The 27,404-nt window shown below is 39.7% G+C and overlaps 1 protein-coding gene and 1 pseudogene across 5 annotated transcripts; one reads left to right on the plus strand and one right to left on the minus strand.

The window, feature by feature from the left end:
* The first annotated feature begins 147 nt into the window (after positions 1-147).
* Positions 148-6,009, plus strand: LOC127439754 (sperm acrosome-associated protein 9-like; annotated as a pseudogene).
* Positions 4,080-26,166, minus strand: LOC127439107 (hamartin-like). 5 transcript variants are annotated; one of them, XM_051695177.1, is made up of 22 exons: positions 26,042-26,166; positions 23,841-24,038; positions 23,606-23,709; positions 23,332-23,484; positions 20,703-20,847; positions 20,412-20,566; positions 19,935-20,008; positions 19,689-19,849; positions 19,437-19,549; positions 18,405-18,552; positions 15,522-15,634; positions 15,352-15,409; positions 15,156-15,239; positions 14,544-15,027; positions 13,488-13,558; positions 12,821-12,993; positions 12,144-12,326; positions 11,855-11,965; positions 11,584-11,706; positions 10,752-10,939; positions 10,256-10,420; positions 4,080-6,931 (listed from the first exon to the last, which is right to left on the minus strand). In XM_051695177.1, the coding sequence occupies exons 2-22, from the start codon at positions 23,947-23,949 to the stop codon at positions 6,433-6,435; spliced, it is 3,414 nt and encodes a 1,137-aa protein (XP_051551137.1). In that variant the 5' UTR covers positions 23,950-24,038; positions 26,042-26,166; the 3' UTR covers positions 4,080-6,432. The 5 variants fall into 5 exon arrangements, with proteins under 5 accessions (XP_051551137.1, XP_051551155.1, XP_051551146.1 ...); XM_051695195.1 differs by having other exon boundaries at positions 25,957-26,050; XM_051695186.1 differs by lacking the exon at positions 26,042-26,166 and adding an exon at positions 25,550-25,687.
* Positions 26,167-27,404: the final 1,238 nt, after the last annotated feature.

A 27,404-nucleotide genomic window follows, 5' to 3' on the forward strand; every position in this document is an offset into this window, starting at 1 on the left:
CTATCATTTGTGAATGTTTTGCATGTCCAGTTAGCTCAAACGTCAAAACTTAATAGTTTAATTCCACGTAAACTGGTTTATTCAACTGGTAGTCTCCAACATTAGACTGTTAGTGTGTTAATACTGTTATTTAAACGGCACTCTAACATGACTATTTCCTCCATTATAAACAGGACGAGTACTCCAATTGAGAAGACTGACGTAAGAGAGCAACTGCATTCCAATGAAGAAAAGTATAAGCGTTTCAAACAGCAGCAATTCGTATTCATAACAGCTCTTGAGCGGTCAAGGAGCACGCCAGGGACAAAACTGAGCCCGTCTCCACAGTAACACAGGTTATTAGTTTATTTATTTAATTACATTTCCCTAGTTATCTATGGTAACATTTTACCATGCAGTGTCATTTAACTACAGTGTTTTACAGTTAGTTCCACAGACATACTTAAAAGTGTTTTTCATTAATGTTACCCAGTATTTCCTAACATAATTACACTGTAACATGAACTCTGTATAACTTAAAAGGGATAGTTCACCCAAAAATGAAAATTCTCTCATCATTTACTCACCCTCGTGCCATCCCAGATGTGTATGACTTTCTTTCTTTTGCTGAATACAAGATTATATATATATATATATATATATATATATATATATATATATACAGGTGCATCTCAATAAATTAGAATGTCGTGGAAAAGTTCATTTATTTCAGTAATTCAACTCAAATTGTGAAACTCGTGTATTAAATAAATTCAGTGCACACAGACTGAAGTAGTTTAAGTCTTTGGTTCTTTTAATTGTGATGATTTTGGCTCACATTTAACAAAAACCCACCAATTCACTATCTCAAAAAATTAGAATATGGTGACATGCCAATCAGCTAATCAACTCAAAACACCTGCAAAGGTTTCCTGAGCCTTCAAAATGGTCTCTCAGTTTGGTTCACTAGGCTACACAATCATGGGGAAGACTGCTGATCTGACAGTTGTCCAGAAGACAATCATTGACACCCTTCACAAGGAGGGTAAGCCACAAACATTCATTGCCAAAGAAGCTGGCTGTTCACAGAGTGCTGTATCCAAGCATGTTAACAGAAAGTTGAGTGGAAGGAAAAAGTGTGGAAGAAAAAGATGCACAACCAACTGAGAGAACCGCAGCCTTATGAGGATTGTCAAGCAAAATCGATTCAAGAATTTGGGTGAACTTCACAAGGAATGGACTGAGGCTGGGGTCAAGGCATCAAGAGCCACCACACACAGACGTGTCAAGGAATTTGGCTACAGTTGTCATATTCCTCTTGTTAAGCCACTCCTGAACCACAGACAACGTCAGAGGCGTCTTACCTGGGCTAAGGAGAAGAAGAACTGGACTGTTGCCCAGTGTTCCAAAGTCCTCTTTTCAGATCAGAGCAAGTTTTGTATTTCATTTGGAAACCAAGGTCCTAGAGTCTGGAGGAAGGGTGGAGAAGCTCATAGCCCAAGTTGCTTGAAGTCCAGTGTTAAGTTTCCACAGTCTGTGATGATTTGGGGTGCAATGTCATCTGCTGGTGTTGGTCCATTGTGTTTTTTGAAAACCAAAGTCACTGCACCCGTTTACCAAGACATTTTGGAGCACTTCATGCTTCCTTCTGCTGACCAGCTTTTTAAAAATGCTGATTTCATTTTCCAGCAGGATTTGGCACCTGCCCACACTGCCAAAAGCACCAAAAGTTGGTTAAATGACCATGGTGTTGGTGTGCTTGACTGGCCAGCAAACTCACCAGACCTGAACCCCATAGAGAATCTATGGGGTATTGTCAAGAGGAAAATGAGAAACAAGAGACCAAAAAATGCAGATAAGCTGAAGGCCACTGTCAAAGAAACCTGGGCTTCCATACCACCTCAGCAGTGCCACAAACTGATCACCTCCATGCCACGCCGAATTGAGGCAGTAATTAAAGCAAAAGGAGCCCCTACCAAGTATTGAGTACATATACAGTACATGAACATACTTTCCAGAAGGCCAACAATTCACTAAAAATGTTTTTTTTAATTGGTCTTATGATGTATTCTAATTTTTTGAGATAGTGAATTGGTGGGTTTTTGTTAAATGTGAGCCAAAATCATCACAATTAAAAGAACCAAAGACTTAAACTACTTCAGTCTGTGTGCATTGAATTTATTTAATACACGAGTTTCACAATTTGAGTTGAGTTACTGAAATAAATGAACTTTTCCACGACATTCTAATTTATTGAGATGCACCTGTATATATGGCCTATGTATAGCAACAGGGAGGGCGCTAGGAGGTCACTGGCAGTATGTCCATGTGTCTGCCCCGAGCCACCAGCACCAGAGCAGCATAAGATCAGCTCACCATTAGGGGGGTCCCAGAGCAGCTCAGCAGGGTAAGGTCAGCCAAGACAGCAGTATTTTTATTTTAATGTTATTAAATTGAACCAAACCCTGAGGAGGGAGCTGGTTTATTAGGGAGTGTACAGTCTAGTCACGTTGACATTGTGTTTAATGACTTGGCCTTCCCCACCCAGCGCGACCCGGATCCACATACCACAGCTACCATGGGCAGGGCAGTTTCTAGTGGCTAATCAAATAAATACATTATACAAACATGATTTTTTTATTTTTTTTATTATTAAATTAATAAATATATAATAATAAATAAATTACATATATATATATATATATATATAATATATAATATATATATAAACAAAGATTTTTAGAAGAATATCTCAGTTCTGTTGGTCCATACAATACAAGTGAATAGTGGACTAAACTCTGAAGGTCCAAAAAGCATATTAAGGCAGCTAAAAAGTAACCCATAATACTCCAGTGGTTAAATACATGTCTTCTGAAGTGATACGATAGGTGTGGGTGAGAAACAGATCAATATTTAAGTCCTTTTCTACTATAAATCTCCACTTTTACTTTCAAATTCATTTTTTTTTTCTGTTGATTTGTATTCTTTGTGCATATCACAGCCAAGTGGCCGGGGCCAAAAATTGACTTAAATATTTATATGTTTTTCACCCACAATGATCATATTGCTTCAGAAGACATGGATTACTTTTATGATGCCTTTATGTGCTTTTTTGGACCTTCAGAGTTCTGGCCACCATTCACTTGCATTGTGAGGACCAAAAGAGCTGAAATATTCTTCTTCAAATCTTCATTTGTGTTCTGCAGAAGAACGTCATACACATCTGGGATGGCATGAGGGTGAGTAAATGATGAGAGTGTGACCTTATCAGTAAATGTTCATGTACTTTTCTATTGTAGGTACAAAGGTACATGGAACATCACTGCATCAATGTCACAGATAGTCTCATCTTCTCGCTCTTTTTGGAAATAATTTCAGATCTTGGCGGTGTTTTAAAACTTCTGGAGTCCTCACTGTCCAGCCAAAACACTTTTGCCAAGACCCTTGAAACATGCAAGGGGCTCCTCTGCCCCAGTAATAACATTAGTGAGCTAAGAGCACAGTTAAGTAACAAACAAGTTACATGTTTTTAATCCATAATTTAAGTAGATACATTTAGATTGATGTCTAAATTACTGGAGATTTAACATAAGATTGCTAGAGCATAATCGTGTCTTAATTGGTTGATATATTAAATAACATGGTAACATGCAGCTGAAAATCTCAGCACCATTTTTCCTTACAGATACCCACACAGTGAGATAAACTGCCTGAGCTGTTACGAAGCAAGGAATTTCTATGGTGGAATTGTGAGCGTAATTCCAATGGCTCTAGACCTCCTCACTGCTTATTTTAAAGGAGCTCAACCTGTCACTCCTACAGCTACAGAAACATCTCCCCAGCAAACGGAGGCAAAGAACGTGGGGATGTCTGCCGACCTTGATATGGGGGCCAACATTTACAGCTCTAGATCTAAGAAAGGCACAGGTGGATGGAATGCTGGAAAACCAGCTGGGAAGCCACCAGGCCAGACAAGGCGATAAAACACTTCACGTTCATACCCAATATAAAATTCAGGAGTTGATTTTCTGAGCATTTTCATACAAAGTATTATAAAATATAAAATTAACATTTTATAATTGAGAAGACTATGACAAAGATTTGCAAAACATATATTTTATTTCTGTTGATCATAGCTTAAAAAGTAGGAGAACACATCTGTTTCTTGAATTCAAAATAGTACTTCTGAACAGAAAGCCCCTTGTTACCTGTAACACCAGTCATTGTCTGATTGTACCATAGTTCAAAAAACTATTGACAAATGGCTTCAGGTGAGGGACAGGCTTCCTACTTTTTAATAAGGCATTTTGTGAGAACAAAATGTTTTGAGAGGGCTTTTGGTATAAAAAGGGAAAGTTATGTTTGAGTGAAACAGAAATGGTGAACTGTGATAAGGATAGTCTGAATAGAAAGTAAAACAGCAGTGATTTCCATTTATTTCTATTTTCATTGTAAACTCTGAGGCTGAAGCCAGAACTCTTTGCAGCAGTGCTTCACATACTTCATCTCACACTGAAAACAACACCAAAGGGCATGTTCTTAAAAAGAGACAAGTCTATTTCTCAGCTAGGGTTCAGCAATCTTAGGCCCTGAATTAAAAAAAAAAAAAATGTGCTTTTACTTCAGGCATTTGCAGCCCATTATAAAGCATTTTTCTTTTGTAGATGGGGTCTGACCTGTGTAAGACAGAAATAAAAGAAAATAGCAGAGGAAAAAAAGCCTTTTGGAGAACAGGCTTATAACGAGCAGCTTCTTTTCCAAGTTTAGTGTGTCAAAGTATTGCATTGGTCGTATTGTGTACACTATATGCATTTGCCCATCAAATACATCTTAAAGGGATAGTTCACCCAAAAATGAAAATTCTCTCATCGTTTACTCACCCTCATGCTATCCTAGATGTGTATGATTTTCATTCTTCTGCAGAACACAAATGAAGATTTTTAGAAGAACATCTCTGCTCTGTAGGTCCATATGATACAAGTGAATGGGTGCCAAACTTTTGGTGCTCAAAAAGGACATAAAGGCATCATAAAAGTAATCCATATGACTTCAGTGTTTTAATCCACATCTTTAGAAGTGATATGAGGTGTGGGCTAAGAAACAGATCAGTCATTTTTTGCTAGAAATTCTTCTCCCTGCCCAGTGGGGGGGCGGTATGCATGAAGAATGTGAATCACCTAAAACACAAGAAGAATGTAAAAGTGATCTGTTTCTTACCCACACCTACCATATCTCTTCTGAAGACATTTATTTAACCACTAGAGTCTTATGGATTACTTTTATGCAGATTTATGTGATTTTTTTTTTGAGCTTCAAAATTTTGGCACCCATTCACTTTTATTTTATGGGCCAAAAGAGCTATTCTTCAAAAAATCTTCATTTGTGTTCTGTAGAAGAAAGAAAGTCATACACATCTAGAATGGCATGAGGGTGGGTAAATGATGAGAGAATTTTCATTTTGGGGTGAACTATTCCTTTAAGCTACAATGATTTTCCAATTTCTCGATTTACGAGGACAAACGCACTACATGAAACCTACAGCAGCGTAGCCTGTGTTCTGTAAGGCTCTGACGGTCCTGCAAAGCAGCAAAAATATGTTTTTTTTTCTCCCATGAGCAGGCATGAAGTTTTATGCTAAGAATTATTGCACTGGTGACTGGGCTCTCCAATCCCAGCAAAGAACGTTAATGCATAAAAATAAAATATATCACTAGAGCTACAACACAACACTAGCTTTCTCATTTTCTCTTTAGGCAAAGCACGCAAAGCATTGCTATGGAGTATACACACATAGCTAGCCTTAGCAATGAAACGTGATCTCTTATTCTACTTTACCTATCCCACATTGCTTCTTTTTTCACATTTTTATCAGACTGATTGATTTCTCTGCGGCATGAACTATTTAACAGTGCTCCATGAGGGAAGTGATGTAATGATCACACTCAGTATTGTGCAATTTCTGAGACACATCTTGCAGTGTGACTAAAAGGGACAGTTTTGCTTGGATGAATTCAGGATTAAAAAAACAAACAAACACATGAATGGGACAATTACAAGAGCAAATACAGTGATTAAGGCAATACATTTTCTGTAAAGTACAGTGAGGACTGAGTATAATCCAACCACCACACAATAGAGTCACTGCAGCTGCTTGCTGAACGGTGATAATAAAAATAAACTAAATTACAATTAATTCATACTTAACTTGATAGAATTAGACCGGAGATGTGTGAACCATTTTGTGATGACAAGATGTTCGATTTCTCTTGCAATTGTTGCGGCTGGATTATTTCAGCCCTGTCATATGACAATTTGTTTATGGTTGTTCCGTTGTAAAACAGAGCTTTTAAAATGAACTAAAACTTTGCAAACCACTCTAACAAAAAGAGTAGTGCAGTCTAATACTGGGTCCAAAATATCCTCTTCTAATTGTACATAATCAGAAATATACAATCAATGCTCATGGTGGGTCTCATTGTAGTCCATAATCCGCAGATCCTGCTGCCTCCTCTGCTGAATATTATATGCCTGGGGTCTGTCCATGGGCTGCAGGTCAGCCTGGTCAGTGGCCCCTTCAAGCTGCTTGTTCTCTGAGGGTTCTGTCCCGGGCTCAACCTTATGATCTGGGGAGAGGCTGGGGAGTGCCGCTGGCTCTACCTCATAGTGACTATCGCTTTTATTGCGGAATAGCTCTCTCGCTCGCTTGCCCAAGAAGCTTCTGGTACTGGGGTAAGAGCCAACAGCCAGCGGAGAGTTGCAGGGGAGGGAGGATAATGAATGGGTGAGGGCGGAAAGATTTTCTTCCTGACTGCCATTAATGAATGCAGCAGTGGGTGTTTGAGGAGTCCCTGCAGAAACATCCCCATTGACACACATGTGTGTGCCTTCCTCTCTTTTCATTGGATCAGCTGACAGAGATGGAACAGATGGGCCAGTGCTGTTGCCATTTGGCCTGAAACACAAATGAAAATATAAGTTCAGCTACAAATTAAGCAACCCATCACATTCCTTGTGTCATACAATATAACACACTTTGGACCAATTAATTTCCATGACCTCCATTACCTTTCCAGACATTTAAGAACTGATAGAATTTAAGGTAAAAAGTTTACAACAAGAATTTTTACATTTTCACAAAAATTCGCTAATGAATCTTGCTGACCGATTTGTGAACTGGTTCAACAGATTCATTGAATCAGACATAACTAAGGCTTGCAAACAAGTTTTAATCTACACAAGAGCAATACTTACCCAATAAATAAATAATTTTAATGAATAATTTTCTAAAAAATATTTTAGAGAAGAGCATAAGCAGAAAAATGTATTTTCATTATAGGTGTTTCCATGACTTTTAAGATTTTAATTTGGAAATGACTTTGGGAACCCTATATGTTGTCCTGAAAAATCTAAAATGTATTACAGGACACATTATTTACATTAGTACAGTGCATTCATAAAGTATTCAGACCCCTTCATTTTTTTTCTTCACATTTTATGTTGCAGCCTTATGCTAAAATGCTTTAAATATTTTTTCACATCAGTCAACACTCCATACCCCATAATGACAAAGCAAAAACTAGATTTTTGATAACTTTACAAATTTATTAAAAAGAAAAAACTGAAATATCACACTGACATAAGTATTCAGACCCTTAACTTAGTTGAAGCACCTTTGGCAGTCTTTCTGGGTATGATGCGACAAGCTTTACACACCTGAATTTGGGGATTTTCTGCCATTCTTCTCTGCAGATCCTCTCAAGCTCTGTCAGGTCTCTCCAGAGATGTTCAATTGGGTTCAAGTCCGGGCTCTGTCTGGGCCACTCAAGGACATTCACAGAGTTGTCCCTAAGCCACGCTTGCGTTGTCTTGACTGTGTGCTTAAGGTTATTTTCCTGTTGGAAGGTGAACCTTCAACCCAGTCTGAAGTCCTGAGCACTCTGGACCAGGATTTCATTAAGGATATCTCTGTATTTGGCTGCGTTCAGTTTTCCTTCAACTCTGACCAGTCCCTGCCGCTGAAAAATACCCCTAAAGCATCATGCTACCACCACCATACTTCACTGTTGGGATGGTATTACGCAGGTGATGAGCGGTGCCTGGTTTCCTCCAGACATGACGCTTGGAACTGAGGCCAAACAGTTCAATCTTTGTTTCATCAGACCAGAGAATCTTGTTTCTCATAGTCTGAGATTCCTTTAGGTGCTTTTTGCAAATTTCAAGCAGGTTTTCATGTTTCTTGCACTGAGGAGAGGCTTCCGTCTGGCCACTCTGCCATAAAGCCCAGATCGGTGGAGTGTTGCGGTGATGTTTGTCCTTCTGCAAGTTTTCCCATCTCCACACATGATCTCTGGAGCTCAATCAGAGTGACCAATGGGTCCTTGGACACCTCTCTTACCAAGGCTCTTCTCCCCTGATTGCTCAGTTTGGCTGGGCGCCCAGATCTAGGAAGAGTCCTGATTGTTCCAAACTTCTTCCATTTAAGAATTATGGAGGCCACTGTGCTCTTGGGAACCTTCAATGCAGCCGAAATGTCTTTGTGGCCTTCACCAGATCTGTGCATCGACACAATCCTGTCTCTGAGCTCTGCAGGCAGTTCTTTTGTCCTCATGGCTTGGTTTTTGCTCTGATATGAATTTTCAGCTGTGAGACCTTATATAGACAGGTGTGCGCCTTTCCAAATCATGTCCAATCAATTGAATTTGCCACAGGTGGACTCCAATCAAAGTGTAGAAACATCTCAAAGATGATCCAGAGAAATGGGATGCACCTGAGCTCAATTTCAAATGGGCGATATGACCAAAATCTTATATCATGATATCACTCATTTTATATCATGATAACGATATATATCACGAGTTACATTTTTCAAAAAAATTAATACAAATTGGTTTATATATTAAATAACCATATTGTAATGCCTATTTTTGAAAAATCCTGTCATTTAATTAAATACTTCATAAATGAAAACTACTTTCTATTTTATAATTTTCTCTTTATTTGGAACTTGACAAATATAGTCAGAGTAAAAAAAAGAAATCAATTGTAGGTTAATCAAAATTGGTAATCAACCTTACTACAATGTTAAATTTCACATTTCTTTCTCATGTTGTTGACCAGTATTATTATTATAAAAATTTACTCAAGAAATTTGACATCTTCTGAAAGCAATGCAACAAAGGAAATATTTCATGAGTAAAAAATATCCTTTTATCCTTGATAAAAAAAAAAAAAACCTCACCTTCATTAAGCTCTTTTAAGTCATCTCTGTGGACAATATTTGAATATCTGAAAGCAAAGCTGGTTTGTTTTCTAATATCTAACATCATTCGAACTGAATTTTATTAAGGGTGATGAGGCGTAATTTAAAAAATCTGCATGACAGATGACACATAATTGTTGGCGCATGACACATTGTTTTAGCTGTTTTCCTCGTCAGTGTTTGTTAGAATGTCAGATTCTTTTGCGGTTTGAGATGTTTGACTTCCTCCATTGTGCTTTAAGGTAAAAACTCAAATCTCAGTAGAATTTAAATGGGTCACGCAAGTTTTGAAGTTTGTGCCGCGATAGAAACCGGATTGAGTAGCACCAGTAATCACTCGCTCTGCGTTCTCCACAATCTTGAATCCTGCTGGACTCGCGCACACGTTCATGCTTCAGAGATCAATCACGTGAAACACTGCTGCGTGTGAGATGAGAAGCATATTTAGAACGCGAGAATAATGTCATTGAATTTGCTTCGGCAGCCCGAAATTTCACCTGGGCGGTCGCTGAAATATTGTCAGTACCTGAAAAACCCTGTTTCTTCAATTCTCTCAGTCTCACATGAAGCCGCCCCACCTTCCTTCTCTATTTCTCAGACAGAATGTATGTTACATGAACAGAATTAATTGCACATTTCTTGACATGTGGTGACGATTTTGCATTACTGCGATACAGACGATAATCCAAAATGTATACCAGCTGCAAAATTTCACCCAGTTTGTCATGTCTACTGGTATCGCCCACCCCTACTTGTCAATGTGATATTTCAGTTTTTTTTATTATTAATACATTTGCAAAGTTATCAAAAAATCTGGTTTTTGCTTTGTCATTATGGGGGTATGGAGTGTAGATTGATGTGAATTTTTTTTTAAATAATTTAAAGCATTTTATCATAAGGCTGCAACATAAAAAATTTGAAAAACGTTGAAGGGGTCTGAATACTTAATGAATGCACAGTATATCAATCCGTGGAGGAGAAATACACCTGGGCAGGACATATTGGTTTGGAACATACCTCTGGTTGGTGGGACAGCCAGCCTCAGAAGGGAGCTCAGCTGGTGAATTGGTGTTCAGATTTTTGAGCTCTATCTTGCTATAGAGTTCAAGCAGCTCGGATTGTAATGCCCGTGTGATGTGCTTCTGGGCAAAATACCTGTTCTCTGAAGCCTGCAGCTGCTCCCTATAGGAAACCACAAACCAGTGCAGACCATGAATAAACTACAAAGTCTTACATTAAGATGCATATGATGAAAACACAATGATCAATATTCCACAGACCTATACAAAGTAATATGGTACTTTATGGCACTTTACAACAACTACCATTAATAAATAATTTGCAAACATGATATCATGCTTGACACATCAAGTTGATGCACAGTCAAACATGAATATATATAAAAGTGTTTCATAACATTAAAGGAACTACAATTGTAAGACTTTCTTCTGTGAAACACAAAATGAGATGTTTAGGAAGAATGTTAGGGAAGGTGTGAGAGAGAAGCTCATACATGGCTTGGCTTTTGACATTCTCCAGCAGTTTCTTCTGCTCTAGGATGACTTGCTCTTTCTTGGTGAGTTGCATCTCCAGGTCTGTGATGCGCTGTTGGGCTGCCTCGAGTCTCTGGCTCTGCTGGAGAGAGCTCTGCCTCAAACGCTCCACCTCCCGCAGTGAAGACACTTGCAGCATTTTAAGCTCCTAACAGTCACAAAGGAGACTAAGAATGAGTAGATCTGAGAAGACCAAGTAACATTCTTCAGGTTAAGAGGTATAAAGCTCTCCGCATTCGGTAAAAAGTAGGTGCCTTGAGATCAATAGCAGAACGGTTTACATTAGACAATTCCTCCGATGTAACCCCTCTCTCCGCAATCTCTGCTATTTTATTTTTTTGCTGTATTTTTATAGCAAATGTCTACATTGATGTTGTTGCTCGTGACCAAACAACGAAGCAGATTTTCCACTCCTGCCTTGCATAGGCCTACCTCCGTTAGAAGTTTGTGATTGGCTCAAATTCATATTTCATGTCAGAGTCATAACCTTGAACATGCTCTAACCAGTAGTGTTACAGCTTTGTGAACACATATCATCAATATTTAATATTTCTGGCAACATTTCAACTTCTTAAGCCAGGGAATTGGTGAAGCTGATGTGCTGGATTTTACCATCGGTCCCTGTTCACACATGACCTCTGTACTGGAAAATGCTGTGAGTGTGAACTCACCTATTGTGATACAAAATTATAGATAAATTTGATGTCTGCTGGATTTTAAGCCATTATGCAATAATGATTATGCAATGATCAAAGTCATAAATATTTTTCTGTTGAAGAGTGTCATGCCTACCTTGCTTGCCTCAGGTCCTAAACGTTCGATTTCCTCCACACAAAACTTGTTGGCTTCACCTAAAAGCAGTAGTTGTTTGTTCAGAAAAGCCATCTGCTGCTCCATACTTTCACTATTGTCGAGCTGAGGTAGAAGTCAAGCACACAAATACAAATGTAACCATATTAATAAATATGGGTCATTTCTAGAATGTGCTTTCAAATGCAGAAGCTTGAAATATAGATAGTGATAGAGTTGAACAAAGAGGATTTCTGTCACAAACATATATTACCTTGATAGACATCTGGCTGAGCAGGTGTCCTGTATTACACACTTTGTTATTGGCTCTCTGTAGCTCTGCCTCCATTTCTCCTACCTTCTTCCGATTCTCATTCAAATCACTCTGTAAAGGACGCCACACAAAACATTAGCATTTAACATGGATGTCACATATTCTCCTCTACATTCCGGCAACCAAACTGCATCTTAGTTTGGACCATTTTTGTTGGTGTATTGTGTCTTGAATGGGAGTTTTATGCAACATGGTTTACATTCCCTATTCCTATTAGGCCTATGATCACCTGCAGCTCCTGCATCTTGGAGTAATAGTCATTCCGCTCCTGCTGCAGTTGTTGGATTTGAGTCTGCAGTTGGTTCTCTAGAGCCTCTCTGTCGTCTTGTAGACACTTGAAGCGCCGCTGCTCCTCCTGCAGACTTACCTTCATAGTCTGCATCTCAATATCCTGAAGCTTCAGTTGGGTTTTCTGCCACAAACAAACACCATTCTGGACCATACTGCTTTGTAAAGTTGTAAGCAACAACCTGAAAAAACTTCAGAGTGAGTGTATGTGCTTACAAAACTTGTGGAACCTGACATGACTTGAGGGATTTTAACACTGAAAAGTTGACAGTTAAGGCTAGATCTACAGTACAAGGAATCTGCTCAATTTTTCACATTTTCTTGTGAGAAATGTTCTTGTGAGAAATCTGTAGAATTCCTCAAAATGTGTTTAAATATAGTCAGATGTGTTAAATGGAGCCGAGAGTACTGCATTTTTATTGGTAGCTGAAAGCATTGTCACACTAGCCACAATATTTAATTAACGAACAGGCAAAGGATGAGGGATGTGTAGAACTTTGTGAATGACAGGCCTTGAAATTCTTTGAAAATCTCTGGAGCTGCCTGAGGAATTCTGGGTAAATAGATTCGGTGCCAGCCTGGTTATGGTCAATCGGCTAAACCCTTTTCATTCATTACCATGGAGTTGTTCTGCTCTTCCAATGCAGTAGCGTTGACAATACGGCCAAACAGACGACGGTTCCGAAGCGCATGCTGTTCTCTCTTATGTCTTTCATACAGAAGCTGGTTATGCAGCAACAGCAGCTGACTACGCAATATCCCCAGCTCATCTGATGCTGGAGACACAGAACCTGCAAAAATACACTGCAGTCAATTCAAATGCAACATGGCACTGAATTCGTTTGTAGTTTAGAGGCACAGATTATTACTTATTACAGGATGAAGACCAACACAAAGCTGTATCCTTTTGAAAAAAAGAAGACTTGTTGAACTATATACAAAATGGTAAACTGACAAAATAATCTGTTTGTATTTAGAGGAAAGATACAGGAAATGGAAACAAATTCATGACTTTGAATCTGCAGGAATTCGAATTCTCAGATTATGACTGATTACAGGATGAGAAATACCAATGCAATAAGAGCTGTATTAATTTGACAAACTGAGGATTTGACAATTAACTACCTAGAAGACAGTAAGAGAGTCTTGGAAAATTACCAACTTGTATTTAGAGGAAAGAGACAGGAAAATGGAAACCAACAAAGTATTAGTTGGAGAAGAAAGGCTGCAGGACACAATCTTCTTGAGCAAGGAGAGCCAATGAATTAGTAAAATGACTAAATACCTTTTCCTTTATTGCTATGGTGTTTACCTCCAGAGTGTGGGTCTGCTGATTGGCTTTGAGAAGACAGAGTTCTGTAATAGAGCAAACACAAACCCTTTGGTCACATTTCCTCACTAAAGGCCACGGCACACTCACGGCAAAGTAACTCTTCGTTCTTCGCTCAGAGCCAAAAAGAAGTTCCAAACAGCTGAGAAAAGATATACTGTTTGCAAACATTCAGACACCTGCCATGCTACTGTGGGAGGTGTTTCGAGGTGCATATAAATATGAGGACGCTCAAGACTACATGCAAAATATCAAATATGACATTAAAATGTGTTATCAATGACTTCATGCCTCATTCTATGAGTATAATTCACAGGAGATGGTGATTTAAAGTAATAAATATGCAGTAGATAATGTGTAATTTGTAATGTTTACCTTTTGCATTCATGGCGCTAATGCTGACACTCATTCTACTGCAAAGATGGATGTATAAAAGAGTGTTAATGTGAATAATACAGACAAAAGAATGATGTTAGGCAGGTCTTACTTTGGGCAGATGTATGAATGGCTTTCGGCTGGAGATGGCACATGGGTGAAACAGCATATCAAACAACAGTGAATGGGCACTTAAAGAGTATTAAGGAGATTAGATTCCTTTTATTGACTGATAAGAAAACAAAACAAAAAACGCACGACATGTTTTAGGAAAATGTCTCTACGCGAACGATCGTACAGTTGTATGTAAATTTGCACCAGCTTGCTAATAACTCTGCACACTGTTGTGTTCATGTTGACTGAACTTAATGGGAATTAGCTGTCGGCCTCAAAGTAGGTGGAGCTCCAGGTCACACACCTACCAATGACATGGACCAATGGCAGTATGAAGGTGTTTAGCAGCAGGTACAAAGCTGCTACGAACCACAGAAACAAACTCAAAAACACCTTAGTTTTGGCCAGATATTGTTCTAAATGACATCACATGTTCTAAATGATTTCGTATGAAGTGTGCCGGGCCGTAATTTCTCATTTGACTAATCAAAGAATATTCTTTAATCAAAAAACAAAACTTACCTCTTCAGCACTTTCGCATGGGTTTTGTAGCCCTGCTGAATAACACGGTCCAACACCTCCAGAGGGGAAGTAGCAGAAAGATCCTCCCCCTCCAGCTCCTCTCGGTGCTCCCTCTCTCCTGCAGCCCTCCGCAAGGCCTCCGTGGTCCTCCTCTCCAAAAAAAGAAAAGCCACCTTAGGCAACGCAAGGTCAAACAGCGGCTCGTAAATCATGGATTCCTTCGCCAGATCAGACAGGGAATTCAGGCTGCCCTTTCCGTTCTCTATGGGGGTGAAAGCAGGCCAGAGGCACCATGGAGGTTGCTGGTCTCTTCCTTTGGCAGAGCTTTCACTCCTGTTTGGTGTGGAGACCAAATTCTGTTCTTTGCTGAGGTGAGACGAAAGGAGGGTGTCTGAGGAGCTGGAAAAAGAGGAATCCAGGCCTGGCTTTGTTCCGAAGTCCAGTCTCCCATGGGTCAAGCTCAAAATCTCCTGCGTGATGGCATCTGGAAAGAATACGTTGGAGACAATGGTGAGATCAGAGGTCACTAAAAACAAAAACATGGCTGAAAACACAGTTTCTATATTTGAAAACTGAGAGATGCATTGTTCTGAATGATGTCTCCACTCTCACCATCCTCTCTCTCCCTGTCTGTCCTCCTGACAAGGTCAGAGAGCTGCGCCAATGACACTGAACTCTTTGCATCAACAGCGCCTCCTAAAAAGTAGCAAAAGCAAAACACTTTTATCAGTGTGTCCGTTTCTCTGAGCAGCAGAAGTCAAATTCTCAATAGAATGATACTCTACAAGGTCTCAGAGGATATTCTTACCATTGTTGTTAACACTTCTGGGCATGACTTTTTTCTGCTCTTGACCCGTCTGATTCACCTGAGCAGATTTGGCCAATCAAACAGAAGCGTTTTCATGAACACATGCACACACAAACATTTTCTGTACAGGTTTAATAAGTGACAGCGCAAATGCTTTATACGTTATGTACCTTAGCCTGAGTACTGCTGGTGTTTTGGGCAGGCTGCCCTAGTTCCTCTGAGAGTGATGGGAAAGGAGATGACCCTGTGGGGGTAGAGGGAGATAGAGTCCTTTTTCCATCCACTGCAAAAAACAACAACAAAAAAACATCACATACATTGCACATACAAGAGCATCACACAAACAGAACCAGGTTCCAGGGGATACTTTAGAATAGGGCTGTCACAATTATGAAATTTGGCTGACAATGAATTGTCAAACAAATAATTGCTATTATGACAATTAATTGTCTGTTTTAGGACTATGACGATTAACTGCCTTGTTAAGGGCTTTCACGATTAATTGTCATATAAATTGTCATATTTTTTAAGGTGTGCTTTTTTCTGCTTTATACACTTTAAGAAGTAATTTTAATTTAACTTGAAATATATAAATCAAATGATAAAATAGGGATATATGATTTCTTTTTAAGCTTTAATAACGTATGAACGACATGAAAAATAATGTTTTAAATATCAAAATATTTCTGAATTCTTAAAATATGTCTCTCTTTTTGGTCAACTTTAGTTTTGGTCAATTTTACATTTACACTGTTGTTTTTGAACTCATATATTTTATATTATAGATTTATATATACATATATATACATATTTTTATAGCGGTGCACTGATCAGGAAATTAGAGGCCGATACCAATCGCCGATTTTTTTAATACTAAGATCGGTTGATACTGATTTTTTAAAAAGTACCCTCAGCCACACTTTTGCAAGTTATATTCTGCAGTTATGTTTATGCCCCACACAGTAAAATTGCATTAATTGTGAATTGCTAACATTTATTTGCATTGAAAACAGATATGAATAGTCATTGTGACATACTAGCAACCAGTAAAAACCATGAGAGCATCACACACAGAAGAGATACATTCAAAAATAAGAAAGTCATTACTAGCTCCAAAACTGCTCCTGTGAGGAATTGGGAATAGTGCTGAGATGAGTGATTGATGAGATATTGAGAGCACCTGGAGAGCACTCATGTTGAAGGAGTAGAAGCTAATAGCGCTCATGACTCGAACAGTCTCTATCGCTCCACACCCCGTCTGACTGTCATGACTCACGTTACATCATGTATACTCAGATTTGTATTCGCATGTTTATTTGTTGTTTAATTTGTTTTTAAGCCCGTTTGCAGTCTCTTTATCCTGTGCACTGTCCAGCGAATTGACTCTAGAACATGGGCAGCTTAATATTCATCCACGTTATTCTTACATGTTTTAAAACAAACTGGCATATTCAGCTAAATTACAGCATGTCTGAAAGTTCAAATTAGTGAACGCTTAGAATTGCCACCAACTCACGCTCCACTGGCCACACTGTGTGCTTCTAGGGCAGAGCAACCACTCATTCATTAAAGTAGCAATATATGCGTGCTGCAAAAAAGATTGGCCCTGAATCTAGGCACGATCGGCCGATCATGGATTTAAAACGAAAATCGGCCGATTTAGATTGGTGGCCGATCAACTGGTGCACCCTTAAATTTGTATATACATTTTATTATATTTATCTAATATTTATTATATTATACAATAGTAAAACATTTCTGTCCTAATTTCTTCACTTTTGCACATTATTATTATTTTTTTCTCCCCAATTTGGCATGCCCAATTCCAATGCACTCCAAGTCCTCGTGGTGGCGTAGTGACTCACCTCAAACCGGGTGGCGGAGGACGAATCCCAGTTGCCTCCGTGTCTGAGACCGTCAATCCACGTGGCTTGTTGAGCACGTTACCGTGGAGACATAGCGCGTGTGGAGGCTTCATGCTATTCTCCGCAGCATCCACGCACAACTCACCACGCGCCCCACTGAGAGCGAGAACCACATTACAGCGACCACGAGGAGGTTACCCCATGTGACTCTACCCTCCCTAGCAACCAGGCCAATTTGGTTGCTTAGGAAAACTGGCTGGAGTCACTCAGCACGCCCTGGATTCGAACTCGTGACTCCAGGGTTGGTACTCAGCGTCTTTACTCACTGAGCTACCCAGGCCCCCCTCGCACATTATTTTAATGCTCTGTTTAAACCCACGATCCCTTATTTGTCATGAAGCAAAACCTTTGAGATTTCATTTCATCATTTTATCACTCCACAGAAATAGAGCAAGTGTGCGTCTCCTCTGCATCACTGCGTCATTAACACTGTGTGTATGAACCAGGAACATCTGCCATTACACAATCGTTTAAATAGAATCCGGAGCACTTTGCGTTCACTATCACAGTTTGTATACTTGTTAATTAAAGTTTGGCATGAGCCTCTGCTGAGAGAGCACACTTGAGGCTCTTCACACGCTCTTCCGGACAGGAGCTGGTTGACGTCCGCAGTGCAGCTCAGTGACGCTTGGACTTGGAGTTCAACTGAATGACACACAAACGCACCGTGCATGGCATTTATACAGTATATTTGATTAAAATTCCCCTTTTTGGGGATTAATATGTGATTGGAATGCCCAATAATTCAAAAAATGCCAATCTTATTTGAGATAACCGCAGTTACATCAAACAACAGCGCAGAGATATTCTTCTAAAAAAATATGTTTGTGTTCTGCAGAAGATAGAAAGTCAAACACATCTGGGATGTCATGAGGGTGAGTAAATGAGGAGAATTTTCATTTTTGGGTGAACTATTCCTTTAAAGGTAGAAGAACCATGAGGAGTCTGTTTTCTAACCACAGCACTGATTGCTTTTGATATAAAAGTGAATCATTGTAATGAGTAATATTAATGATAATGCTGAAGGTTTGGTGCTGATAAAGAGGTACTACAGCCTTACTGATTAGGCTGTGGAGGTACAGAATATGCTGAGAAACACTGGATCAGATCGGAAAACGTTTGGCTGACCTGGAGTGTTGAGGTGGGAGGCACTGTGTGAGACTTCAGAACCAGTAGTGGGGGACATTCCTCTAGAGCTGGGAGGGGTGCTCATCCCACAAACTGAGGAAGGACTCCACATCTCCTCCTTTATCCTTGAGGAGTTCATCTCATCACTCTTCAGATGTATCACATCAAACAGACATTCATTCAGTAACAGAACACACAATTGTATTTAATCTCCATTTATAAGCAAACTTATAGCCTTGTTTTAAGCAGTTTATGGGGGTGCTTCTGCATAGACTGTTTTACTGTCCAGAGTAGCAGACCTTATAAACAATATGGATAACTACAATCGAGTGCACAAGTTTTTATCCCCTTTGCAGAATCTAACAGATGTTCATCATTTAAAAAATAAGAGGGATCATAATTTCATTTTATTTTTCATTTAGTACTGCCCCGATTAAGCTTTTTTACACAACACAATAATTCCAAGGGACAAAATAATAACTGAAGTTACACCAAAGATTGGTTCTTAATGTGGTGTGTTGCTTCCTCGATGATCAATGACTGTTTGTATGTTTTGTGACAGTTCAGTCCCTGTTTTGTCCTGAGCAGTGAAGCGACCCACTATGCCTCAGAAAAAGTCCTCTAAGAACTGCATTCTTTGGTTTCCTAGCATCTTCTGCTCATCTGACATACTTCCCAACAGTGGCTACATGATGTTGAGAACCAGCTTTTGACACTTGACAATTGAGGGACACATACTATTGCAAAATATGCAAACATTAATTGATGCTCAAGAAAGCAACACACCATATCAAGAACCAAGGTGATGTTAACTTTTGAACAGGATCAGTTGTGTAAATCCAGTTATTATTTTGCATTTATTTAGAACTGCCCTTCAATACAGATATTTACATACATCCCACAAAACAAAATATGGCCTATTAATTTAAACAAATCATCCTGTTCAAAAGTTTTACACAATTTAACACAGTATTCTATGACCTTGGGAACCCTGATCTAATTGGCATGATCAATTTGTGAAGGATGCCTTACTTGATGGGTGGGTGTCTGTGTGCTGGAACCTGAGTCCTGGCTTACAGTGAGATAAGGTAGTGACAAAGAGAGAGACTGGCGAACAGTGGCCATTGGTGTGACAGAGGTGATTTCTGTTAGAAGACAAGCAGGTAAGATTCGCTGGAAAGTACAACAAAGAATGGCAGCAACATTTTATTGATAACAGAAAACTATTGACGAAGGATCCAGAGAAATATGTTACATCCACAATCCATTAAAAGGTCATTTTACCATGGATACTGAGCTCCGAGGATGACCGGCTATGGTCTACAGGGCACCGTGGCATGTGATCAGACAGAGAAGAGTAGCCCTCTTCACATGATGCCTCCTTGGGATCCAGAGAAACTTTGGCACATTCAATCACAATGTCATGGGGCTCAAATCGCTTCCATCTGCAAAAAATAAAAACAAATGATGTATGAAAATAATCACATAATCTCTGATCCAACGGAATGGGTAATGCTTTATTTTACATACCTAATAGGATCAACCTCGTAGTCTTTGGTTCCAGTGATGAGTTCAGGATGAATCCGTACATGTTCTAACATTGGCTGATATAAAACAGAAAGAAATTCCAGAGCAAGTGTTAGAAAAGACATACAATTTTGCCACTCAATAAAACACTGTATTATCATGAAGTGATTGCAACAAACAGAACTATATATAGGAAATTAATTGGACCTAAAAGGAGCAAATTAACCCTAAAATGAAAATTCTGTTATCATTTACTCACCTTTATGTTGTTCCAAACCTGGAACAAGTCTTTTTTCCTCCATGGAACACATATTCACTTTCACTGCATTTTTTTCCCCATAGAATGAAAGTGAATGATGACTAAGGCTAACATTCTGCCTAATATATTTTGTGTCATACAGGTTTGGAACAACATGAGGGTGAGTAAATACCGACAATTTAAATGTTTTAAATTGTGTGGCATGAGAAATACAGTCTCACCTTAACCACTTCCTCGAAGGTGTCAACATTTTCCTTCATGCTGTAGTGGGCACGCAGGTAAGAAACAAAGTTGCAGGGGTACATGCCGTAGAGCCGGTGAAAGAGCGAGTACACACTGGCATGAAGATGGATCGCGTACACTCCTTGAGCATGACCTACATGACACGTACAGCCAAAAAAAAGTGTTTATATCTTCCATTTCCAGCTAGGATAAGAACTTACAGTAACTTAAGTTTAACAAACACCTCAACTTACCAAAAAAGGATATTGGAAATGTAAATGACAGACTACCTGGGTGCCTTTGGTTCCAAGCAGCAAGCCGTCCAAAGATGTCAAAGAATTCACAAAGAAGATGTTTGTTGGTCTGAGGAATCATGGGCAGGAGAGTGATCAACACCAGAACACCAGTAACGAGAACTACTATATCCGAGTCATTCTGAAATTAGAAATGGTAGAAGAAAAATGTGAAATGATAAAAATATATGCAGGTTAAGGTAAACCACTTTGCAATATATATTAGATGTACATTACACACTATATAAAATACTATGCTCAAAAATAGATTGTATTAAAAATATTTTAAAAATTGTCATCATTTACTCACCCTAATGCTGTTCAAACCCCATATGACTTTCTGTCTTCCATGAAACACAAAGGAAAATATAATGAAGAATGTCTGAAGTGCTTTCTTCTATAAAGGGTATTGGGGCTGTCAAGCTCCAAGTCTATTAAAGGGATAGTTCACACAAAAATGAAAATTATTTTACTCACCCTCACGCCATCCCAGATGTGTATGACTTTCTTTCTTCTGCTCTACACAAAGATTTTTAGAAGAATATCTCAGCTTTGTAGGTCCATAAATACAAGTAAATGGTGACCAGAACTTAGAATCTACAAAAATCACAAAAAGTCAGCATAAAAGTAATCCTTAAGACTCCAGTGGTTAAATCCATGTCTTCAGAAGCGATATGATAGATGTGGGTGAGAAACAGATCAATATTTAAGACATTTTATTTATTATAAATCTTCACCTTTGACCAGTCCCATCCAGTAGGTGGCGATATTCCCAAAGAATGCGAATCAACAAAAAACAAAAGTCAAATGTGAAAGTGAAAGCACAGATTTATAGAAGAAAAGGACTGAATACCTCTGTAGAGCCGAGGAGGGCGGGGCCGGGTTGGAATGATGCACGCCCGGTCCCCAATCAGCCTGATGGGGCGCGTGAGGGATAAAGGCGGCCGGGGACGACAGTTTGAGAGAGAGAATGACAGGCAGCTGTACTGTGTGTTTATAGTTGTGTGTTTTGTTTAAGTTGTTTATTAAATTATTATTTATATTCTTAAGCCGGTTCTCGCCTCCTCCTTTCCACTGAACCCCCTTACACTGGTGCCGAAACCCGGGAAGGAGGAGGGATTCCCGTCGCAGAGTCCTCGACACTGCCGTCCACCCAGGGGAGCGCCGCTGCCATCCGAGAGGGGACGGAGTAGCCCGACCACCCGGACGCGGGGAACGGCCGCCGTCCGCGAGGCGAGTGGGGACGGGACTCCCCGACCGCCTGGAGCGAGGGAGCCGCTGCCAGGGGCGGAGGAGTGCCCTGCAGTCCCCCGGGAACGCGGAGGGGTCGAGAGAAGACCGCCGTCCGCGGGGGGAGGAGGGAAGCGACTCCCCGATTGCCTGGAGTGGTAGGGCCACTGCCAGGGGCGGAGGAGTGTCCCCACGGGACACCGGGAACGCGGAGGGGCGTTCTGTCCTCTGGGGGTCGGAGGTCTGACTCCGGTCCGCCCGGGGAGGAGTGGCTGGAGTGGTGTGTAGAGCCGAGGAGGGCGGGGCCGGGTTGGAATGACGCACGCCCGGTCCCCAATCAGCCTGATGGGGCGCGTGAGGGATAAAGGGGCCAGGGACGACAGTTTGAGAGAGAGAATGACAGGCAGCTGTACTGTGTGTTTATAGTTGTGTGTTTTAAGTTGTTTATTAAATTATTATTTATATTCTTAAGCCGGTTCTCGCCTCCTCCTTTCCACTGAACCCCCTTACAACCTCTTAACTTCATCTGTCATATCACTTCAGAAGACATAGTTTTAAGCTCTGGAGTCCTATGGATTACTTTTATGCTGCCTTTATGTGATTTATGGTGATTCACAGTTCTGGCCACCATTCACTTGCATGGGATGGACCTACAAAGCTGAAATATTCTTCTAAAAATATTTGTTTCTGTTCTGCAGAAGAAAGTCATACACATCTGGGATGGGATGAGGGTGAGTAAATGATGAGAGAATTTTCATTTTGGGTGAACTATACCTTTAAAAACAGCACCATGAATGTCCATGTGACTTATGCACTATTTTCCAAGACATCTGAAGACATACAATAGCTTTGAGTGCAGAAATAACTAACATTTATATTATCGCACGTATCTTAACCTGCAATATTTGAATTCAATGAGATTTGAAAGCTAAGGTGGAGGGGAAGATTTTCAGCAAATTCATTCAATTTTAGTCTTTTCTCTCACATATTGTATGGCTTCAGACAACTTGGAAAATAGCATAAGGGTCATATGGATAACTTATGTAAAATAAGTCTAGGTCTAGGCATCTAGGTATTGCCACCCTAAATTTTCCTTGTGCCCCCCAGAAACTTCAGACACCCCCTTTCCGGTCCAATACAGAGACAAACACTTGCCCACCCTAAATATCTAAATGCCCACATGTTAGTACCAGCCCTGGTTTGGAGCAACACAAGATTAAGCAAATGTTGACAATTTTTAGGTGAACTATTCCTTTAAGACATCTTCCACCATAGTAATCATTTCTTTGGTTGTCATTCATGTTCAGCCAACTACCGACCGAACAGCCCTCCTTATGTAGAACATTATCCATGTTCAAAACTCCCTGTCATTCTTGACCGGCTTTTAGTTTGTTACCTTGAGGCATTTGAGCAGCAAGGCAAACAGAGGGAAGCGTGCAATCTTATGGATCCATGGCGGCTGCTTGCGAACAACATGGCCAAGGAGAGTGATGGTAGAAAGTCGGCAGCTCTGCTTGCCCATGCATTCATTCATCTTATCTAAAAGATACTACAAAGAAATACATCCAGATGAGATTGTTATTCATCAATTCACTGATAAGTCAGATGTTCTGTAATCCAGTGTATACTGAAATCATTGTACACCTTGCTTGGTAACCGCTTGCTCTGACCTTATCATGGGGCTCCCTGACAGAAGACAGGATGTCCATAGCTTGAGATGAGTTTGTCTCCAGGTAGTAGTCCACAAGGCTATTCAGCAACATGGTCCCTTTATCTAGCAGTTACAGATCAAAAGACAAACTATTTACAATGTGACAAATGTATCTATTCTTTTTACAACATTTAGTTCCAGTCTTATAAGCTGATTGGGTATGAGAAATGCTGTAAATACAAGAGCCGACTGACCTGTGCGGAGGGTCTCCTGCAGCAGGTTTTTGATCTGCTCCAGCTCCTGCAAGTCAGTGGACCCCAGAAGAGGAAGGAGGTCGAACACATTTGGCTGGTCTTTGGCCATAGCTGTGCAGGACAGTGGACAAGACTGGTGCCTTTGTCACAGTGTAAACTGATGCCCTGTGGTCTCAGCATGGGGTTCCTATGCAGGAACTATTGACAAAAGTGACAAAACACCACAACAAGGTTAAAATGTTAAGACAATAATGTTACTAAAGACAAACTTGCTACTAAAAACACATTTGCTGAACTATGGCCAAAATGCTGCAGAAGCATAACTGACAAAAGTACCAAAGAGTACCTTGGCACTCATATGATTTTTTGGACATTGTACCATAATAATAGGCTACCATGATTTGTCAACACAAGTCATGGATATACCATGGTTTGATAGACATCTGCTTTTGCAATACCATGCATTTGGACATGTACCACGGCAGTACCATGGCAATACCATGTTTCTGTGCATGTACCATGCAATGCCATGTTTTGTGCATGTACCATGCAATGCCATTTTTTTGTGCATGTACCATGGCAATGCCATGTTTTTGTGCATGTACCATGGCAGTGCCATGTTTGTGTGCATGTACCATGGCAATGCCATGTTTTTGAGCATGTACAATGGCAATACCATGTTTCTGTGCATGTACCATGCAATGCCATGTTTTGTGCATGTACCATGCAATGCCATGTTTTTGTGCATGTACCATGGCAGTGCCATGTTTGTGTGCATGTACCATGGCAATGCCATGTTTTTGAGCATGTACAATGGCAATGCCATGTTTTTGTGCATGTACCATGACAATACCATGCATTTGGACAAGTACCATGGCAATGTCATGTTTTGTGCATGTACCATGACAATGCCATGCATTTGGACAAGTACCATGGCAATGTCATGTTTTGTGCATGTACCATGGCAATGCCATGTTTTTGTGCATGTACCATGGCAATGCCATGCATCTGGACATGTACCATGGCAATGCCATGTTTTTGTGCATACCATGGCAATACCATGCTTTTAATGAACATGTACAATTTTATTTTTTAAAGCACAACGGAGTACCATGTAAATACCATGATACATGAATATGGTAATAATCCAGTTTCGTGTTATTGCCATCTGATACCATCATTGCACAATGGAACCGTCACAGTATTTTGTAAGGGTGTGATTAGCAAAAATGCTACACGTCTGTGATACCCAAATATGCTGTCTATGTAGGCAGTTCACTAGCTCTTGTAACACAGCCATTTATGAAAACAACTGTAGCCTGTCATGCTGAATTCAAAGTATTTTCCGGAAAAAAGCTGAGCTGCGAGTGTTTATTAAGACTGAACTGAAGGCACACTCCACACTTCACGACACCTAAATCTGCTATGCATCTAAGGCCCTTTCATAGCTTCCCTCAATCTCACAGTAACTGTTAAACGTATACAGTAAACCAAAACTCTGAAGTAGTAATTTAAACCGCCCTGTATTACATGACAGCAGCACATTAATCACTGCAAACAGAGCTGTGCAGCGACGGCTCTAACACTGACTAACGATCATGACATCTTTTGATATCTATTTTTACTATGACCCAATCTACTCTAGGACAAATGTGCCTCACTAAAACATGTATCAGGGGCCTCTTTAGCAGTTTATTTTATTACCGTACAGAGAGAGTGAACTTCTAACAGTCGCCATCTTGAACAGCTTACGACCTTTCACACTGCTGAGTTGTTTGCGCAGATGAAAAACTCAATATCCGCAATGTCGAAGTCTGTTCCCCCCTATGTTTCCCCGGTTAGTCCTATGTTTCCCCGGTTATTGTTCCCCGTAACGCCGTTAAACATAAAACATTAGGTGAACATACTTCGACAAAGGGGAAACATAGGGGGAACAGACTTCGACACAACTCCCTATGTTTCCCCGGTTAGTGTTCCCCGTATTACCGTTAAACATTAAACTTAGGGGGGAACAGACTTGGACACTAACCTAAGGGTAAAATAGGGGGAACGGACTTCGACAGCGCCGTTAAACATGAAATGTTTAATGTTTAACGGCACTAAGGGGAACACAAACCTGGGAAACATAGGGGGAACAGACTTCGTGCAATCCAGAGATGAGGGCTAATGAGCTGATGTTAATTTAAAGAGAGGATACTGACCGACTCTTCTGCCTCGATGTCACAAGATCACGGCATGAGTGACAGAAAGGGGTGACGTGCAGTACATTGAGAGCTAGCTAAGCATGTAGGTGGCTTCAGCATGACAGGAGCTCACAGCGCATGCGCGGGGCTTTAAAGTACAAACATGTTTATTTGCTGGAGGTAGGTGGACTTGTACTGAAATACATTAATTACATTAAGGGGTTAAACGTACAAATTACTCACAAGTAGTAGTTTCCAGTTCATAATATCATATATTCGTGTAATTCTACAACCTACATTTTATAGACTACTTATTTAAACAAATTAAACATATATAACTCATTTATTCTCTCTCTCTCTCTCTCAAATTACTTATATCGCTTATGTATATTTAAATAAGTAGTCCATTAAAATCTATAAAATCTATAACTAAATAATTAAATAAGAATTTAAATCATATGAATATATTATTTAATTTACTATTTCACTTACTACTTCATTTATATTATGATTTAATTATTTAGTTATATATTTATACATTTAGTGGACTAATTTAAACATGAAAAATGTAATAATAATAATAATTGTATATATATATATATATATATATATATATATATATATATATATATATTAGGGCTGTCAATCAATTCAAATTTTTAATCGCGATTAATCGCATGTTTTCTAGTAGTTAATCGCAATTAATTGCAATATCTCATGAGTGGACAAAATATGCTTCATTCATATGTAGTGTGAAGCATTTACATGTTTCCATTGACCATTGGGGGGGGGCTACTTGCTCATCCCCTGGTGACAGAAACTTTGAGACTTGGGGAATTATTTGCGCTGCCACGGAGGACTTTTCCTACAGTTTGCGAAGTTCAAAAGCAGCCTGCGTTATTCCCATCTCGCGTGCCAGTTTAAAACACTTCCCTTAGTGCATCAGTTGATTAACAGGTGAGTAGACCCCGAAATTCATGCACTAACTCAACGGTAGAGTTAATTCATTATAACATGTAAAACAACAAAAACAACAACAACATAAAAGAATGGCTCGCAACCGTTTGGGGTGATTCAGTCAGAAGTGGACAAGCAAGACTGGTCGTATTATGCTTCCTTTATTGACCACTTGTGTTTGGATTTCACAGGAGAGATTTTGGTATAATGATACATTAATCATCAGGTCTATGTCGGTGTATTATTGCGCAAAAGTAAAAGAAGAAAAAGAAAGTGTTTTAAAACATGCACCGTTTCTCATAAGTATACTAGCATTTAATCTAAGCACAAACATGATATTACGAGCAGAATTCAAAGTAATTTACTGTAATACCTGAATTAAGAGAGCTTCAAATGTGCATGCAGAGAGATGAGATGAGCATAT

The sequence above is a fragment of the Myxocyprinus asiaticus genome, chromosome 4, assembly GCF_019703515.2.
Source record: "Myxocyprinus asiaticus isolate MX2 ecotype Aquarium Trade chromosome 4, UBuf_Myxa_2, whole genome shotgun sequence".
Taxonomy (NCBI): domain Eukaryota; kingdom Metazoa; phylum Chordata; class Actinopteri; order Cypriniformes; family Catostomidae; genus Myxocyprinus; species Myxocyprinus asiaticus.

Coding starts and splice junctions, on each gene's coding strand:
- LOC127439107 (XM_051695177.1), bottom strand. CDS start 23,949: ATGGCCAAAGACCAGCCAAATGTGTTCGACCTCCTTCCTCTTCTGGGG. Junction 23,485..23,605: donor TCAGGGAGCCCCATGATAAG/GTCAGAGCAAGC, acceptor ATTTCTTTGTAG/TATCTTTTAGATAAGATGAA. Junction 12,994..13,487: donor CCATAGCAATAAAGGAAAAG/GTATTTAGTCAT, acceptor GTATTTTTGCAG/GTTCTGTGTCTCCAGCATCA.